Consider the following 13035-nt stretch of genomic DNA (forward strand, 5'->3'; position numbering starts at 1 on the left):
TACAAGCTTCACACACACAAAACTGAAGTGTGTACTTTGTGCCTACATTTTCGTCAGCTTTTATTCTGAAGTTGTTTTTTCCGGAAGTCTAACCTCGAGCGTCGCCTAGGCCTGTGTGTAGCTCCAAACAAGTTGTGTTTAACTTGTTCTGCCCAATATTTTCAGGCATGCCTCGGGTCTATGTTGGCAAACTTAGCTACCATGTTCGAGAGAAAGATATTCAAAGGTTTTTTAGTGGCTATGGCAAATTATTAGAGATCGACCTGAAAAATGGGTAAGACCGTCTCATCTTTCTTAGCTGCTAGCTAGTGAGCTAGCTTGATGTTATTTTAATGTTAACCCCGAGAGTTGATGCCCTAGTAGGGACAGTGTGCGGTGCTAACCGCGCTAATGTCAGCTAAAAGTTGAATTTGCGGTACAGTGTCCTGTCTTTTGTCATTTAAGTTTTACAAAGCTCTGCTTTTGGTACTTTTAGCTAATTTTTCTTCGCTAACATTACACTAGCTGCTTGGGAAACGCTACAGGGTCAATCATCAGTTTAAATGAGAATTTGTCAGTGAGCGCAAACAAGGGGACTCTATCAGCTGGCTGCCAGCTGGTTGTATTCTGGTTATATGCCTACAAAACAGAAAGGCTGCTGAGCACAAATATAATAGTTAAGTGTAAGTTTTAGATAATTGCTGTATTAGAGAAATAGATTGCATATAACTACCAAATCAGATCAGATAGAGTCAGAGTCTATGATAAACTTTACAGAAATATTCCTAGATTAATTGCCATAGCTTCCCAAATCCCTTTATTCCCTTGCTTGTAAAGTTTGACAGGAGCACCAGGATTTTTAAATTGGAAAGCAGTTCTCTTAGCCGCTGATTAAAAGTTTACCATATTAGACAGTCTTTAGAGTTAATTATGAATCATTTGCATTAATTGGTAATGATATTAATGGCTAGTGTTTGCCATTGTTTTGACTCCTGCACACTGATTCTTAGGTACGGCTTTGTCGAGTTTGAGGACATGCGAGATGCTGATGATGCTGTGTATGAGCTGAATGGAAAGGAACTTTGTGGAGAGCGGGTCGTTATCGAGCATGCCCGTGGACCCAGGAGAGACGGATATGGCTATGGGGGACGTAGTAAGTTGAACACGTCTGATTGAGAGCAAAGCATGATTGTCATACAGACGTGGGGTTCTTACACGTTTGTGCTAACTAACGTGAGCTACACTTGCACTGACTCTTGAAGCAAAGAATTAAATGAGTTTCACTGAAGCTGCCTGTACACATGTGACATGCCCTGCCATACACATTGCTAATTTACACGTCTATTCCCATTAGCACTCAAATCCATTGTGCCTTTGTGTAAAGAGAACTGTATTAAAATCCAATGAGTAACAGTGATTAAAGAAAAGGTAAGACTTGTGAAGCTACGATGTATTCAATTTGAAGTCGACATTAACACAGTGCTTGATGTTTCAATTTGAAAGAGTCCACTGCGGGCTGGGTCCGAGTCCAATGAGGGTAACGATGACTGCCTGACCTGTTTGGCCTGGGTTTTCTCCCTTGAAATGTGTGTGTGACCTTTGCCCTTTGACCATTGGTTGACATAACCGGAAGCCGTGATGACAGCACCCTTTTCCAATAGACCAGGGTGATGGTGAGGAATCCTGTTGGTTTTACTGACGCAAGACATGTCGCAGAGGATCGAGCCAACACGCGTTTGAGCCTGTGAATTGGCTCCCTGTACTCTGTAGTAAAAGAGTTTGGTAGGTTTCATGTTTGTGTCATTGAGTTTCAAGTGGATAGAGTTCAGAACAAGGCATATTTTATTGTACAGTAAGACTAGAAAATAAGAAATTTAGAAAGAGCCTTACCTTATATTTAAACTGTAGACTCTAAAACAGCTTCAACAGCAAGAATCAAGCATCACATTATTCCCAGTATATAAAAAGAAAAAAAGAGGCGTTAGATGTGTCTTATAAGGACAGAATAAAAAATCCTTTTTTTTGTATATTTAGGCAAATCTGTAGCTGTTTAATAAATACAACTAAAGGAGAAGAACTGCTGTGTAATTCTTAATAAAGTGGTTTTTATTCCTTGTCCACAGGGCATAGGGTGCTGCACATTTTCTCTGTTCTTTAAATGCTAAATTAAGCGATCCCTGTCTACATATAAAACAATCAATAGGACTCTGGGATTTATACTAAAAACCACTGGCATCTTTAATCCCCTTCACTTACACAATTAAGACAGGTTCACAGGTATTAGTTGATGGTATAATTAATAGTTGAAGGAGGTTTAAGAACAAAAACAAGAGAGGTTCAGTCTGCAGTGATCTAGTAAATCTTTTTAGGCCAGTTTGGTCCTTTTTTTGAGGTTTTCTGGCCTTGAATGAAATGTTAGTCTCTCTGTCTTTGTTGAAGGTGGAGGCTACAGCAGTTGGAATCGCACCGGCAGGGATAAGTACGGGCCACCTGTTCGCACTGAACACCGCCTCATTGTGGAGAACCTGTCCAGCAGGTGCAGCTGGCAGGACCTTAAGGTGAGACTTTGTATCTCCTGTCTCCTTTTCCTGACCACCTCTGCATGTCAGCAGAGGATGGCAGTTGCCCTTGCAAGAAAGAAAAATTAGCCTGGACCTAACCACCTACAGGTCTGTTTTGAGACTTGATTAGCTGCTACACGAACAACCAAACTTCAGTTTCAAATCGATGTGCAACAAGCAAATTGCTTCCTGTGTGGGAACAGCTTAATAATGTCCAGTGGTAGATAGAGCTAACGTGCCACATGTCATCCACAACTAGCCACAGTCATTTTCAGAGTCATGTTTTTATTTGTGTCATAGGACTTTATGAGGCAGGCGGGTGAAGTAACCTATGCTGACGCTCATAAAGGACGGGCCAACGAGGGCGTCATTGAATTTCGTTCCCGTTCAGACATGAAACGAGCTCTGGAAAAACTGGACGGCACTGATATTAATGGAAGGAAGATTCGTCTGGTGGAAGACAAACCTCGCCGCCGACGCTCATATTCTGGCAGCAGATCCAGGTAAGTGAGGCTTATATTTTTTTCATGCTTATTGTTTGTTCACTTTTCTTATGTTTTATCTGTAATTGCTGTTCAGCATAATTAAGGATTATTTTAAACTTAACACGTAATGTTGGTGGTGAGCAGATTTCCACGTCCACTTTAAAGTTATTTTTACTTTCGAACCCACAGGTCTCGTAGCAGACGGCGCTCTCACAGCCGCAGAAGTAGAAGCTCGTCCAGGTCCCGCTCACGGTCAGTTACGTTTGAATGGCTTTGTCTCATGCTTTAAGCATATTTAGCTTTTTGTCTTTTCAGCAGCCGTTTTAATTTTAGTGGTTCCACTTTGACGAAGACGGCAAACCCATTTGTCATTTTCATGTGGACTGCTTCTTCATCTGTTCAGTTTTTTAAACTTTTCAGCAGCAGGAAGTCATGTTTTTGTCATGTTATTAAGGAAATATGGTGTCAGAGAAAGCCAAAGTACCCAGTTACTGTGATTGTTTACTACATCTCAGTCCTGAAACCTGGTAGTTGATGGTGTGCAGGGACCAGACCAAGTTGGTGATGAATTATTCCTCTCCGTGTGTGTGTGTGTGTGTGTGTGTGTGTGTGTGTGTGTGTGTGTGTGTGTGTGTGTGTGTGTGTGTGTGTGTGTGTGTGTGTGTGTGTGTGTGTGTTGCAGGTCTCGGTCACGCAGCAAAGGGCGATCTCGCTCCAGGTCAGAGGGGAAGGCGCATTCCAGATCCAAGAGGAACTCCCGTTCTAAATCTCCAGAGAAGTCTCGCACTCGCAAATCTCACAGTCCCTCCAAGAGCAGCACTCGGAAGTCTCGCTCCAAGAGCTCATCCAAAGTCAAAGCCACGCGCAAATCCCGGAGTCGTTCCAAGGAGAAGTCGTCCAGTAAGAAGTCACGAAGCCGATCAAGGTCCCGTTCAGAGAGTAGGGGAGAGAAACATACCTCCAAATCACCCCCGAGCAAGGAGGCATCCAAGTCCCCTGCCAAGCACTCCGCCTCCCGCTCCAAGTCTCGCTCTCGATCCAGATCGGCCTCGCAGGATTGATTGGATCTCTGACAATCTCAGGCCTGTCTGAGGTGTTTACAGAAGCAGAAAGGTTTCAATCTTCTGGCACAAACTGGGAGGCTGTGGAATCTATAAATCTGTCTTTTCTTGACAGTCTTTTTTTTTTTTGTTTCTTCGTTTGTATTTTCTGTTAAATTAAATAGTTATTAGATGAAACTCTTTACGTGACAGTATTTCTCTCTTTAGTGAAGTCCAAATGTACAATTTGAGTCGAACCGCTGACAGCAGCAGCGAAAGTTGCTTCATATTTTTTCAGTCCCAACTAATACTTTTGTAATGAATACATTTGCATGGTTTGTGATGGTTGTTTTTTTTAGCTGTTTGCCTTTTAAAGTCCCCAGTCCTTTTTAAACAGTCTACATCATTTATTTGTAATGTTATATTGTAATAAAATAACAGAATAAAAAGAACAAGCTCTGCTGTTTTTTGTTAATGTTTAACAATATTTATTTAATTTTTTTTTATTTACTAATATTCATTCATTTGAAGCTAGTTTGTAAAAAAAAAAAAGAAAAAAAGAAAGAGAAATCCTCACAGATAAATCTGTCTCTTGTTTTACCACGAATAAGGCACCTGGAGTCTACCTCCAAATCTGCTAGAGGCTATCACATAGCAATAAGCAACTGCTTTATAAAATGAACTTTTATATAGCACTTTTCTACTCATGCACTCAAAGCACTTTATACAACATGCGTCATTCACACACATTCATACAAGCACCCTTCCTACATCTAAGGGCTTTCTATCTAACGTTTTCCTTCTCTAACTTTCTTTCCCACATTCAACTTGTGTTCAGTATTGTGCCCAAGGATACTTTGGGATACAGACTGGAGCAGCCAGGGATGGAACTGCCAATATTTCCATCAGTAGATGATTTGTATGAAATGTATTCATTACTTAGGGGCGAATGTGACTCACCTCATAGGCCACAACCACCCAGTAACACAGTTGTTCCCAAAGTGTGTGTGTGTGGGGGGGCTCCCACACAAACGCAAAGCAGAAGATGAAGTAACGCCAAATATGTTTCCAAGCCAAAGACTAGAAAATATGATGAAGCCTATCTTGTCTTTGGCTTCACCTGCACAACAGTGATGCCAAGGTAAGTATCCACGGCAGAATTTGTTTCCCCAGCGTCGGGAGCACGCTCTGGGCTTTCCAAATCATGGACAAACAGCACCCCACATTCTTGATTTTTAGTTCATAAACACTTCTTATAATGACTAACTACTCCTGAAATTTTGGAGATGTTAGCTCTTTATACAGTAAAGTTACAGTGGGATACAAATAATACCAGGCTGATCCTGCTACAGTTTGTTCCCCCTGTCCAAGTCACGAACAGACAGTATCCCACAGTTGTGTGATGTTCGTACGTCAGATTTTCATCACAAACTTGAGGAACCATCCTTTAAACAGCAGCCATTTGGACTCTATGAACAATCTATTCCTCTCCCTTTACCCTGACCTGGTTACGGGGTCCAAGGAGTTTCCTCATATCGCAGTCAGGGGATTGTTTCACTCAGAGCAGCTGATGACACCTTTTTTTACCCCTGTGCAGCAGAGTCCGAGGGGGAACACCACTCCATCTCCTCCTACAGACTCACCAGCTGGCCTCCAGGGTCCCACACACATTCTCAGATCCTGACTCCAGTTCTTCCAGAAAAGGCAGATATTTTTGTGCTGAAGGCAGACTGGAGGAACAGATATCATAACTACGATCGTGGCTCAAGAGTTGGGAGTTCGCCTTGTAATCGGAAGGTTGCCGGTTCGAGCCCCGGCTTGGACAGTCTCGGTCGTTGTGTCCTTGGGCAAGACACTTCACCCGTTGCCTACTGGTGGTGGTCAGAGGGCCCGGTGGCGCCAGTGTCCGGCAGCCTCGCCTCTGTCAGTGCGCCCCAGGGTGGCAGCAGCCATTTGGACGCTACATTGTAGCTTGCCATCACCAGTGTGTGAATGGGTGGATGACTGGATATGTAAAGCGCTTTGGGGTCCTTAGGGACTAGAAAAGCGCTATATAAATACAGGCCATTTACCATAACTAAAAAAATATATTTTTTGGAATGAGTGTGAGCCTCTTTTACAACTTTACTTATATACTTCAAATGTAAGAGTTGCTGGCACATCTGGTGAAGGTCCCCACACCTCATCTGAACCACAGACCTTTAGTTCCTGTCATACTTGGTTGGTTATTGGGATCAGCCGCACTAGTGTATGCACCGTGATGGCACTAATAGACAGGGATGAAATAATACCTTTAAAGTTTTGACTTGTTTGTAAGTTTTTCTGTGTATAAAAACCATCGTTAAACCACAGAACATTCCTTTAACTTTATCTAGCACTTCAAAGTGCAAATATTTTGACCTTGGAGTGATGCTTACTGAACAAACGCGCTGAAAAGCTGTTTTAACCGTACGTTGCTTTGACACAATGCTCTGCGCTATCCAGTTGCTATGCTGTTAGCGCCCTTGGTTACCATTATTTCCCATAATGCACCGCTTCTAAGAGCGCTTTGAGGTAATTAACATTTAATAATGTAAACCTGGGCTTTAACATAAGGGGAAAACAGAGTGCTACAGTTGACAGGTTACCATAGCAGTCTTTAGTGAAACGAAGCGAAAACACCTCGCTATTAGCTTCACGGCTAACCATAATGTTAGCGAGCTTCTTGGCTGTTTTTTGCTAACACCATTTTAGCACACGACGGTGGATGCAAACCCAAAACTATGCTAATTACAGCTGGCGAATAGCAGCCCTGGACTAATGGTAAAGTCTGACTTGGGCTTTTAACGTCTTTTAGGTGTGTGGATGATAAGAGCACTAACTTTGGTGACTGAAGCTGGTAAATAATGGAGAAGGAACAGTGCAACAGCGTGGTCTTCAATGCTTCAAAAAGAGAGCTTTTTACTACGAACAATGGCTACAAATCCATGCAGAAGAGACTAAAAGCTCAGTGGAAAATCCAAAGGTAAGGTGTTTGGGGACGATTAAATACAAGAGAGAAATAGTACCAAGTCCTCTAGTTATCAGCTAAGACATGCTCTTAAATGTAAATGTGATACAGTGGACCTGGTAAACAAAGCAAGCATATAGACATAGGAGGCTAGAATATTCGTCTCTGTAAGTAAGTATAGTAAAGTAAAATAATAAAATGGGACGTATTGGTAATAATCTTAATAAAGCACTTTAGTATGTTTACTGAGTTATATTTTACTTTGTCATTTTTCTCAAGCTTAACCAACATTTTCGCATAGTTCTGCAGCAATTTCAAAACCTCAAATGCAAAATCTGTGCTGTCTCCTGTAGCATAAAAGAAGAGCTGTCCTTGGATAAGCTGAAGAGTGTCAAGTTGTGGATAACTGCAGGTCCAAGGGAGAGGTTCACAGGGTCAGAGGTGATGTATGGGCGAAAAGATGTTATTTGAAGGCTAATTTCCAAGCAGTCTAAAATTCTACAAGGCTTAGGGCCACCCAAAATATTTAAGCTTCTTTCATTTGTTCAACCGCAAACACATTTTCACATTAGTTATTTCCTTTTATTTCAGATGGAGGCGCTGAAAGTCTACCTGGATGGAGGAGGGAATATCTTGGTCATGCTCGGTGAAGGAGGAGAAATGAAGTATGACACAAACATCAATTTTCTCCTGGAGGACTTCGGAGTAATGGTCAACAATGGTGCGTATTGAAACCTTGTTGGAAAAACAGCTATGCAAACATTGCCCATGCTGTTTTTAAAATGCTTTGTATTTGTTTTCATCTTGTTCATCCAAGATGCTGTGGTGAGGAATGTGTACTACAAATACTTCCATCCTAAGGAGGCGCTTGTGTCCAATGGTGTACTGAACAGGTTCACCAGTGTTTTTCTCTTTTTATGTATATTTCACAGAGTCCCAGATTGTTCTAGCCTAAATTTATGCTGGCATAATCTAAGATTTATCTAATTTCATCTGTATGCTGATACATGCCAAACTATCAATTCAGTTGCCTGTTTCCTCTGCAGGGAGATCAGCCGTGCTGCTGGAAAAGTGGTCACAGGAATCATTGAAGATGAAAATGTTGGAAACAATGCACAGTGAGTCTCAATCTTGTACACCTCCATCTTCTGTATTAAAGAGAAAGACTTCACATTTGAGCTGTTGTCTTTCTTTGTGCAGGGCGCTCACATTTGTGTACCCGTACGGTGCCACACTGACCGTGATGAAGCCGGCCGTGGCTGTTCTTTCAACGGGCTCCGTCTGCTTCCCCCTCAACAGGCCTGTCGTGGCTTTCTATCATGGCAAGGTCAGAGGCACAGTGTAGTAACAACTTTGTTTTTCTAACCATATGGTCAGAAATGTGGTAAGATGGAGATTACTTTTTTTTAAATGTAGAATTCTGGCAAACTGGCTGTCTTGGGTTCCTGCCACATGTTCAGTGATCAATACATAGACAAAGAGGAGAACAGTAAAATCATGGTAAGTCCACTTTTTTTGTGTAATTTATTAGGTAAAGGTAAAAGCATGATCTTTCTAGAATAAAGCTCCTTTAAATGAAACTTTTTCTTTTATCACAGGACGTTGTGCTTCAGTGGCTCATGACCGATAACATTCAGCTGAATCAGATTGATGCCGAAGACCCAGAGGTGAGGAAGAAGAGTGCATGGCAGAATGGCTTTCCTAGCCATTCCTATTCTTAGTTAGCGTATTGTCTGTCTTGTCTTAATGTTGGTTTATAATGGAGCACTGTAACAAAAAAATAATTTCCCCCAGGGATCAATAAAGTATTCTGATTCTAATTGTGTTCTCTCCCTCTCTCTTTTTTTTTTTTTAATGAGCCAAGGTTCTTCTTTTCTTCTTGTCCTTTTTTTTGTCCCCCAGATCACAGATTACACGATGCTGCCAGACACTGGCTGTTTGTCTGAACAGCTCAGAGTGTGCTTACAAGAAGGAGACGAAAACCCACGGGACTTCACCTCTCTCTTTGATATGTCTTTGTTCAATCTGTCGACTGACACCTTACCCCAAGTCATCAGGTGAGAAATCGGTCACCCTCCCCTGAGTCCAAACGCTGTTGTTTCCCTTCGAAGCTAAAAACAGATCTTTGGTTTGCAGTGCTTACAAGCAGCTTAATGTGAAAGCTGAGCCGCTGCAGCTGATTGCACCGCAGTTTGAAACTCCTCTGCCTCAGCTTCAGCCTGCTGTGAGTTTTTTTCCCCCTGGGGTTTTTCTGTACAAAGGATTTCACTGAAATCTTAAGATGACATTTTTGCTTAAAGTCCCACAAGTTTGAAGCCAAAAGTAGGTGCTGCCCTGTCTTTCAGGTCTTTCCGCCTGCCTTAAACGATTTGCCTCCACCCATGCTGGATCTGTTCGATCTAGACGAAACATTCTCGTCGGAGAAAGTGCGTCTGGCACAGCTCACCAATAAGTGTAAGTTCAGAATTGCTAATGGAGCATCCAAACATGCACTGCAGCCCTCTAGATATCATTTGATGGAGGCGTATGTGAGGACTTACATGTCCAGGGCAGTGAGATTCCACATTAAACTGACTTTCATTTGCTACTTATCACGTATAAGACTAATGATGTGTGATAAGCTAATGTGAGAAGCTTGGTGGTTATTTTCACAGCAGTTCAGTAGTCATCCTGTATCTCATATAGGTTGATCAGGTGTCCCTCTTTACGTGGGACTGCACAGCAGTTTCAGCTCTTGCATCACATATTAAGACTTAACCTATGTCTTATCTTTTAATTGGACCTAGTTTTAAAAGATTAGATTAGATTAGATAAAACTTTATTAATCCCTCGGGTGGGTTCCTCTGGGAAATTCGGTTTCCAAAAGCACAGCACCGACAGAAGTTACAGAATATTATACACACACACACACACACACACACACACACACACACACACACACACACACACACACACACACAAAAATACAGAGACAAATATAAATAAAATATACGAAGGGGATAAATAGAATAAATAGGAATAAAAAATAAAAATACAAGTGAATTGCACATTTCAAGTATTGAGGTCTATTGCACCGTTGACTATTAACAAAAGTATTACACAAAAGGTATTGCACAGTGAGGTGAAGAGGCACTACAGCTTAGTTGTTCCCCCCTCCTTTGTCCTCCTGTTTCCCCTCCCTCTCCCCCCCAGAGAGGAGTTAAACAGTCTGATGGCGTGTGGGACAAAGGAGTTTTTAAGTCTGTTAGTTCTTGTCTTGGGGAGAAGCAACCTGTCACTGAACAGACTCTTCTGTTCAACATATATATTATATATAAGACAGGACACTTCAAAAGTCAGCCAATTCCTCCACAGTTGTTATCTTTAGTGTCATGTGGCAACACGAAGCAGAGCAGCTACCTAACTCTACTTCCACAGTGTCCTCCCCTCACCCCATCTAATCGTGGCAGATGGCTGCCCCTCCGTGAGCCTGGTTCTGTTGGCTTCTTCCTGTTAAAAGGGAGTTTTTCCTTCCCGCTGTCACCAGTTGCTTGCTCATAGGGAGCATCTGATTGCTGGGGTTTTCTCTCTATTATTGTAGGGTATTTACAATAAAATATAGGGGACTGTGAATTGGCACTATATAAATAAAATTTAATCGAATTATTGAATGTCTGAAGAATGTTGTCATAATTCTCCTGCAGGTTAGCATTTCATGATATTTTTCTGTTTACTTAAAGTTTAAATTTACAAATCACCAAAAGTGAATGAAATGTTCATGGAATATGAATAAAAGTACTACAAATAATAGGAAATGTAGTGTTTTGTTTTTGTAAACAAGTCTAAAAAGGCCTGTTGATACCTCCCGTCAGGTGGGATGCAACTTTCAATCCTCCTGCTACTGATATTCTTTACATGTTAAATGTTTGCTCATGAGTCTAAATCTGATCATCCTAGTCCCACCTCTTGTACACTTTACCCAGACATCTCCCTTAAACTAAGTTTATTTCTGAACTTGCCGGTTTTGAAGCAGGCAGTTAATCGTACTCATCCTGATATTAAACTGGTTGTGTTCACAGGTACAGACGATGACCTTGAATTCTACGTCCGGAAATGTGGTGAAATTCTCGGAGTGACTTCTAAGTTGGATAAAGAGCAGAGGGATGCCAAGCACATCTTGGAACACATTTTCTTCCAGGTTGTAGAGTTCAAGAAACTAAATCAGGTGAGTGTGTTCATAACTACATCTTCCTGTATCTAAAGGCTTTGTCCAATAATGACTTTCCTCACTTTTTGGCAGGAACACGATGTGGACCCGGAGGCCCGGTTCACTCCGCTGTGATTGGATTCAAGAAACCTGAACATTCGATACGTCCCTGTTGAAATTAGAAAGCTTATGAGCACACAGTTACAATGGAGGGACTGCGGTAACCACACTTTTCAGAACATGTACAGCTACATTTTATAACTTTGTATTGTCTTTCATTGTAAGAATATACCAGAGCAAATAAAGTTCTATACCCTTTATTTAACAGTGCTTTGAAAATATTTTTGTAGTTAAAACATTGATATGATTATTAAAAAGGCAAACTGTTCTGCATCAGTCCTCACATGGATCCCTTAAAAACAGAACATGATGTCAAACTACAGATTTGAGGGCGGGGCAGGGGGTAACTTGGACATAGGGTGTTAAGAGGCTGGGAGTACACATCACACTTGACATCTAACGTTTTTCCCTTGTAAAGTGTTAATTTTAGCCACATCAGGGCGAAACATCAGCTAGTGACTCTTGTTGTGAGGGTTTTGGACTCCACGTTTGCTCCAGAGTGCAGGACTCCACGTAGAATCTGGGGCTATTGCTCTCCGACTTGATCACAGACACGTCCCATGACATTTGCGAGGCGGTGAGATCGTTGTATGACTGATCAAAACAAGCTGGCTGCTTTGGCTTCTGAAGGAGCATATGGGGAGTGGAGGACTTCCCCAGTAATGGGACGGCCAGGTAGCAGCCGTCAGCTTCATGAGTGTTCATGGTGTTCACTGAAAACCCTGAATAGGGGGAGGCGGTGTCAGAGGACAGGCAGAGAGAGGCTCCAACAGACGGCCTGGTGTCCAATCCATCAGCTGTCGTGTCATTCAACACCCTCGATGTGGACAGTTGTTCCACTGACAGTGCAGACAGCAGACTCTGTTCCCCATAAAACTTCCTGTCAAGCTCTGATGGAGATGAGCACTCAAAGCTTTTCATATCTAAAAGGTAAAACATGTTGGACAGAATTCAGAAACAAATCACCTGATGAGGCAAATGAACACGTCTAATTCAGTCCAGTTTTCTTACCTTTGACCACAAACACTTTCTCCATTGTCTCCATGTTTAATCAGGGCTGCCTGAGCTCCAGCTGGCTTTTAAGCTGTTGGAGCTACTTGCTAATTGACCCAGCTGCAGATCATCAGTGGGAGAAGGAGGTGGACCTGTCAGCCCTGTACAGATTCAGGCCCTTTAATTTACTTGTGGTTTATTGAGCACTAATCTGTTAGGTTATATCTAAGGCTGTAATTTTAACAAAATCACTAAACTTTTTAAAAACTATTTTTTTTGTATGCTGTTTAAAAAAATCTTTTAGCATAAAAATATAATTTTTATTAAAGAGCTCACACATACTGGTGGCCTAACCAATACAGAAACATAAAAAAATACTTTTTGAATACTAGTACTATCAATTTAAGGCAGCTGTGGCATAAACCTTACACTGGGTGGTGGTCTAATAAGCACTGTATTATTTAAAAGCTGTTCACAAACATACTATAGATTTTCTGGGAAGGAAATGGTAGAAAGTATATTTAGTTAAAAGTGTAAATATGAAAAAACAAACAAAAATAAATTAAAATGACTTCATAAGTAAAAATATTTATGTGAAAGTGTCTGAAATTTTCTAGTAGAAAAATCGTGTTTTTTCAAACTAAATTTACTGTTTTACTGTTTTATTATGTAACAATATCTA

At 41.4% G+C, this 13035-nt stretch overlaps 4 protein-coding genes across 6 annotated transcripts in view; 2 read left to right on the forward strand and 2 right to left on the reverse strand.

The window, feature by feature from the left end:
- LOC143418577 (solute carrier family 41 member 1-like) overlaps positions 1-13035 on the reverse strand; it is a 149667-nt gene that overhangs the window by 99120 nt on the left and 37512 nt on the right. The gene's annotated exons all lie outside the window — the stretch shown is intronic.
- srsf6b (serine and arginine rich splicing factor 6b) lies at positions 49-4525 on the forward strand. 2 transcript variants are annotated; one of them, XM_004559927.5, is made up of 6 exons: positions 49-274; positions 990-1132; positions 2416-2537; positions 2841-3043; positions 3215-3277; positions 3708-4525. In XM_004559927.5, the coding sequence occupies exons 1-6, from the start codon at positions 168-170 to the stop codon at positions 4084-4086; spliced, it is 1017 nt and encodes a 338-aa protein (XP_004559984.1). In that variant the 5' UTR covers positions 49-167; the 3' UTR covers positions 4087-4525. The 2 variants fall into 2 exon arrangements, with proteins under 2 accessions (XP_004559984.1, XP_004559985.1); XM_004559928.5 differs by having other exon boundaries at positions 2419-2537.
- On the forward strand, positions 6522-11570 carry ift52 (intraflagellar transport 52 homolog (Chlamydomonas)). 2 transcript variants are annotated; one of them, XM_004559930.4, is made up of 14 exons: positions 6522-6618; positions 6902-7069; positions 7408-7495; positions 7646-7775; positions 7872-7947; positions 8101-8172; positions 8255-8381; positions 8471-8554; positions 8653-8721; positions 8957-9111; positions 9191-9278; positions 9400-9508; positions 11113-11258; positions 11334-11570. In XM_004559930.4, the coding sequence occupies exons 2-14, from the start codon at positions 6951-6953 to the stop codon at positions 11373-11375; spliced, it is 1305 nt and encodes a 434-aa protein (XP_004559987.1). In that variant the 5' UTR covers positions 6522-6618; positions 6902-6950; the 3' UTR covers positions 11376-11570. The 2 variants fall into 2 exon arrangements, with proteins under 2 accessions (XP_004559987.1, XP_076739807.1); XM_076883692.1 differs by lacking the exon at positions 6522-6618 and having other exon boundaries at positions 6625-7069.
- On the reverse strand, positions 11542-12526 carry LOC143418576 (uncharacterized). Its single transcript, XM_076883693.1, has 2 exons — positions 12372-12526; positions 11542-12283 (listed from the first exon to the last, which is right to left on the reverse strand). The coding sequence occupies exons 1-2, from the start codon at positions 12403-12405 to the stop codon at positions 11796-11798; spliced, it is 522 nt and encodes a 173-aa protein (XP_076739808.1). The 5' UTR covers positions 12406-12526; the 3' UTR covers positions 11542-11795.

This window comes from Maylandia zebra, linkage group LG5 (genome assembly GCF_041146795.1).
Source record: "Maylandia zebra isolate NMK-2024a linkage group LG5, Mzebra_GT3a, whole genome shotgun sequence".
Taxonomy (NCBI): Eukaryota; Metazoa; Chordata; class Actinopteri; order Cichliformes; family Cichlidae; genus Maylandia; species Maylandia zebra.